At 41.9% G+C, this 6,117-nt stretch overlaps 1 protein-coding gene across 1 annotated transcript in view; it reads left to right on the top strand.

Moving 5' to 3' along the window:
- The window catches only part of tfap2d (transcription factor AP-2 delta (activating enhancer binding protein 2 delta)), a 16,148-nt gene extending 13,038 nt beyond the window's left edge, over window positions 1-3,110 (top strand). Inside the window, exons 7-8 of the mRNA XM_023414970.2 lie at window positions 129-242; window positions 1,553-3,110. Coding sequence (XP_023270738.1) covers window positions 129-242; window positions 1,553-1,769 — 331 coding nt within the window. The 3' untranslated portion in view covers window positions 1,770-3,110. The remainder of the gene's footprint in view (window positions 1-128; window positions 243-1,552) is intronic.
- Window positions 3,111-6,117: the final 3,007 nt, after the last annotated feature.

Here is a 6,117-nt window from a genome sequence, read left to right as displayed (position 1 = left end):
GTGGGGGGTTGATTGAAAACGATGAGGATGGGTGCAGGAAAAAAAAGAAAAGAATGAAAAACAAATTGCAACGGTTGTGTTGGAGACAGATGGTAAACCCTCAGTCCCTCCCTCCTTCTGTCTGTCAGGCAAATCTGTAAGGAGTTCCAGGACTTATTGAGCCAAGATCGCTCTCCTTTGGGCTCCTCCAGACCGACCCCCATCCTGGACTTGGACATCCAAAGACACCTCACACACTTCAGGTAACACACACATTTTGCTGCATGTAACAAATCATGGACAATCATGCAAATCCTAGACTCTGGCTCTGTACGATTAAAGCCACTGAGGCGAGACAGCTCTCCTGCTCCGTTTTGGCTCTGACCTCTTTGCCATTTTGCGAAAGATGCAGCTGTGCAGTTTGTTGTTTGGCACAAGCGACAGAGGAGGAGGAGGAGGAGGAGGAGGAGGAGGAGGAGGAGGGAACAGCGGCTTGTTAGCAGAAATGTCACATCTATGGCGTCATCCATTCCAGAATATACAGAGTTTTTATCAAACCTCCAAAGGGAAATGTTCTGTATGTCGAGCGCCGGGCCGAGAAACGAGACACGAGCTCGGATGCATCAACGGGGATGTGACAGATTGAACAACAGCGTCCCTCTGGCAGTTTAACAGCCTGGTTTGAAAGGTGACCGGGTATTTAGGCCCCGTGAGAACGTGCCTGAGGATCTTATAGAGGATCTATTTTATGGCCATTTCTTTTTTTTATCTTAACTATTTTTATTCTGCAGCCTTGTATTGTTTCATATTATTACTAGTGTGTGCGCTTTAATTTGATTGGACAGTGAACTTTGTTTGAGAATCACAGTTAAGAGTTAAGAGCGCTGTGGTAAAGAGGATTTGGGTGAGCTTTAAGGAACGACATAAAAACATGGCTGATTGTGACTGTTGACCGACTCACACAGTTGCTGTATGTTTTTAAAGTAGGACACTGTCTGTTCCAGGCCTGCAACTAAACATTATTCTCGTTGATGATTATTAATGATTTAGTTTAAAAAAGGTCAGAAAATGGTGAAAAATATCCATAAGATTTTCTTAAAGCCTATGGTGACATCATCAAATCAAATCAAATTAAATCAAATCATTTCCCCTGACAACAATCCACAAAATAAAAATCCTCACAGTTGAGAGTGTAGAGATGATGGGAATATTTGACATGTTTGATTGAAAAATGGCTTTCATATCTATTGATTAAGTTGAGTGATCGTTTTAGCTCTGATCTGTATGTCATTTGTTCAAATGTGACAATATTCAGGCATCGAATTTACTAAAACCTGAGTGTTTCCTCTGGAAACAGCATTTAGACCATCAGGACATTTAAAACTCTCTGACAGGGGTTAGTCTGACTAAAGAAACTCTTTTAGGAGGATTAGAAGGGAGAGGCAGGTTTCACTGCAGTGTACAGACTGAGGTGAAGCAAAGGAAACCTGCATCACCCTCAAGTGAACCACTGACGGAACAAAAGGTTTTGGTTTGTCGCTGTTCTGATGATTGTTTCCGTTTCTCCCGACAGTCTGATCACTCACGGGTTCGGCACGCCGGCGGTCTGCGCGGCTCTCAGCACCTTCCAGACGGTCCTGAGCGAGATGCTCAACTACCTGGACAAAAACTCGAGCGGGAAAACGAGCGGGCCCACCGACCAACAGATCAACAACAGCTCGGAAAAGACGCAGCTCCGGAAAACAGCCGAGCCCCAGAGCAAAGACGGGAAAACAGAAAAGACTGAGTAGCCCCCACCCACCCGGTCCCCGTGCCTTGGAGCGCTGCATTTAGGAGAGTGTGTGTGTGTGTGTGTGTGTGTGTGTGTGTGTGTGTGTGTGTACTCAGACAGGATTTGTCAATTCCCACGCATCACTGCGTCTATATTGGGACATTTCATATTTATTGTTATTTATTTATCTTCTGTTGAAACGTAACACTAACCTGAAGTGTCCCAAACAAGACACCCTGATGTGGGAGTGTGTGTGTGTGTTAATGTGTGTGCGTGTGTGTGTGTGTGTGTGTCATGACAAGGAGGAGCCTCGCCATGGAGACGGCTGTGACTCATCCAAGACTTTTATTTCTTTATTTATTAATTTTGAAAACAGGAAGTAAACATGGACGTGCTGACATCAAAGTTCTCCAGGACAGGGGTGGTTAACTGCCAACATAACATATTATATACATATTATACACGCACACACACACGCACACACACACACACGCACACACACACACACACACACACATTAAGGGGTTTTTGGGTAATTTGATGTGAATGAATTTGATTCAGGTTTGGATTTTCTGCAGAAATACAAAAGCTGAAACATTTTTTTATCCTCTGAAGCTTCATTTTATCTGTTTGTATTAAATTATTTTGAAAAATCTCTCATACTAACTACAAAAGTTCCAGTTTTGCTTGAATTCTCTGTCAATTGAATTGAAATTATTTACCTAACAAAAAGAAAACCCAAACCCAGACACATGCACACACACACACACACACACACACACACACTCTCTCACAAACACACACACAGTCTTTTTTGCAAACCCACCTGTACCTCTGAGAGCACTTGAACCACACCATATTTTTATTTTTTATTTCTACGCTCTACAATCAGTGCCATAGCAACCAGTGTGTTTACCATGTGGACGACAGAGAAAAAGAGACTGTTTCTGGATGTGAGACTGGTGTGACGCCACCGCCTGGGGTAGGATACGCTTTGGTCTGTGTGTGTGTGTGTGTGTGTGTGTGTGTGTGTGTGTGTGTGTGTGAGTGTGAGTGTGAGTGAGAGATAAAGAGAGTGACAGTGAGAGAGAGAGAGAGAGAGAAGGGTCCAACTCAGCCATTTTGTAAAAGGTGACTTTGCGGTTGCCGTCGTTCCTCTTCCCTGTGCATGTCTATCTTTGTACACTCCCCAGATCGCAAGTTTAGCCGACACGAGCTCTCTGACTCGCTCATGAACATTTGTAAAGATATATATAAATATTTAAATTACTTTTCTTGTAGGCTTTAACTATATATATGTTAAATCCCTACCTTCTAAAATGCTGGTGTTCAATAAAGACAGTTGCTACGTGTTCTACTATTTACTCTTGGCTTTAAGATGTACTGCACACACGCACGCACACACACGCACGCACGCACACACACACACACACACACACACACACACACACACACACACACACACACGGCATATATAAACATACATACACAGAGAAGGAGGCAACAGAGCAAAGAGAGACTAAAGAGAAGCAGCGCAGATCAAAGCCGGCAACTGTGAATTATCCATACGAGTTCACAGTGTTAAAATTATAAGAAGTCAGAGTTCCTCTCTAATGTTGTGAGAGGAGGCTCTACCTACAGAAAAGTTCAAACGCCTCCTTTGTGTGCACAAGCATGTGTGTTTTCTTTCAGTTTGAGTGACTTCTATCAGGTTTTCTGCTTATTTATATTTCAAAAAAAAAAAAAAAATGAAAAAAATATGTGATGATAAAACAGAGAGAGGAGCAGCTGCCTGCTGGCGTCTCCATCCGGGCTCTGTAGGTTCTGTTTACTCTTTAATATTCCAGTCATTTGAAAAGGAGGTCACGTCCACTGCATAACACAAAAGTACACAATCAAACAGGAAGCATTTACAGTCTCGCACTGAATTAATGCAGGTGAAGCCTCAGGTGGGGGAAAGTAGTACAGAGTGATGTAAAGGAAGACGCAAGTGAATTCCAGTGTTGCTGTTATTGTTTGGGCTGGTGTTTGACAGGTGGTGTTACAACCACAACCACCACCCCCCCAAATATACACACATGCAGTCAATGTTTAATGATGCTGGGGACAATGCTGAACCATTGATAATGCATTGGGGGGGAAATGTCCAAAAAAATGCGCTGACGACAAACAGTAAATACAGTTTTCCCTCGGGTATTTTTCTTTTAGCCTTTACAGAGATGCACAACAGCAACACGATGCTGTCTACAACCATTTACTGTGGGGCTTCAGTGATGTGGCTTTTTGAAGACTGATACCTACAATACAGCAGCACGATAAACAACAGTGTTTCATCCATTACAGGAAGAAAATAAAGGACTAAAGCAACAACTAGGAACGACTCGATTAAAAACACAACCAACCTACGTTTACACACCTGCCATCAAGCGGTGATCACAGTATTTCGCCTCAGTGCTGAGACAATTAGTTGATTAATTGATGAGTTTATGGATAGAAAACGAGTCAACCATTTTGATAATTGTTTGAGTCATTTAAAAAAGCAAAAATACCAAACATTCACTTGTTCTAGCTTCTCAGATGTGACGACCTGCTGCTTCATGTCACTGCAAATTCTGTTTTGGGTTTTTGACTGTTGGTCAGAAAAAGAAAAAACAACAAGGTGAAGATTTGTTTTCCGTTTTATAGATTAAATGGTTGATTGAAAACATAATGCAATTATTATTTCATCATGAATGTCGTCCGTCACAGCCATTATTTTGCTTATAATATTCATGTGCAAATAATGCACACTCCTTTTCCACTTTGTGTTTCTTTCCCACATTCAGGTTCTGTCAGAAGAAACAAGAACTTTTTCTTTTAAATTTGCTTCATTGTTTGAAAAAAAAAAAAGATATTTTAAAACTATACACAAGGAGTTTATAGAGTTACACTATATAGAATACAATCATTTGTTTGGCAGATTCCTGGATAGATTTGCTTCGTGCACTGAAACACTTCATGATGGAGGTCGATTTACTTGTCATCTACTCAGTTACAGAAATTCCAATGTGACTTGAATGCAGCATTTGGTTATTTGGATGGTTGAGTTCATACTTAAAATAAAATGTAAAAACTAAAATAATTTCCCCACATTTTTAAGGTAGCTGCTAAGTGACATAATATATTTATAGGCAGATCCTAATCTTTTGATTTTCTTTTTTCTTCTTTTTTTTTTAATGACATGTTTGAATTTTTACTGTCAGCTGTTTGGGAGGAACTTCATTCATATGGCGGAATCAGCCTGATGTGTAATCAAACCCGTGTATCTCCACCAGTGTGTGTGAAGATGTAACCGAGTGATGTGTATGAAGCGAAGCAGCTTTCTAAATTGGCTCTTTGATGGTTGCTGCATCTCACTGGAGGGTATATGAGCTGCAACAAATGAGCACGAGCACAACACACAGGCACACGCATGCGAACATACACTCAGAGAAAGTAACTTAATCGCACTTTTGTTTATTACTGGCGTGATGAACATGTAATCCCTGCGAAAGGCGTCCCTGCTGACCCTGCATTAGAATAATAAGCAGCCTGATCAAAATGAGCTGGAAAATGAAATCAATACATTGCCTCTGCCGGAGTTGCTGTAAAATTGACAAACGGACAAGAATGAATCACAAGTTTGACATCAGCAACGCATAATGTGATGGGGCGGCCGATGCATTATTCACACAGGCTATTGATCGTATTACAATGCAACGCTCTGTTATCACCACATTAAGCATCAGAGCAGATTTTCTACTTCACTATTCTCCTGCTCAGCCTTCAGCACATGCAATATTGTTTATTTGGTGATTTTTATCCAATTATGTGTCTGAATCACTTCAGTGCAGTGCATATATTTAAACATGGGGAGTGAGGTTTAACATGCAGAACACACAGTAAAAATGAATGTCTTCAAACCAGAAATGCAAGCAATGACTACTGCCATTTATATAGAAGTGAATTAAACAGACTGAGGTCTCAGTGGGACTATAACTCCTGCTGACTGAGCCCCACAGTCACGAATACCAAACTCTGCCAACTTCTAAGCCCCATCTCTCCAGTCGCTCTCTTCTGAAGCTATAACCCCTCTCCTCCTCCTCTTCCTCCTCCTCTTCCTCCTCCTCCTCCTCCTCGGCTTCTCTGCTAAAACCTCTTCCTCCTCTGTCCTGATCCTGTTCACTCCCAGGAACATTCAAGGCCTTTTCTCCTCAGCCACCATCCCAACTGTCCCTGTCACTCTCTGTCAACCCACACACACACACACACACACACACACACACACACACACACACACACACACACACGAGCTACTGCAAAAGCCAGGAACACCCTGTTCTTCATTG

The sequence above is a fragment of the Seriola lalandi genome, unplaced genomic scaffold, assembly GCF_002814215.2.
Source record: "Seriola lalandi dorsalis isolate HSWRI2012SDOR001 ecotype SW California unplaced genomic scaffold, Sedor1 jcf7180002054544, whole genome shotgun sequence".
NCBI classification, from domain to species: domain Eukaryota; kingdom Metazoa; phylum Chordata; class Actinopteri; order Carangiformes; family Carangidae; genus Seriola; species Seriola lalandi.
This window is presented reverse-complemented; position numbering and strand designations above follow the sequence as displayed.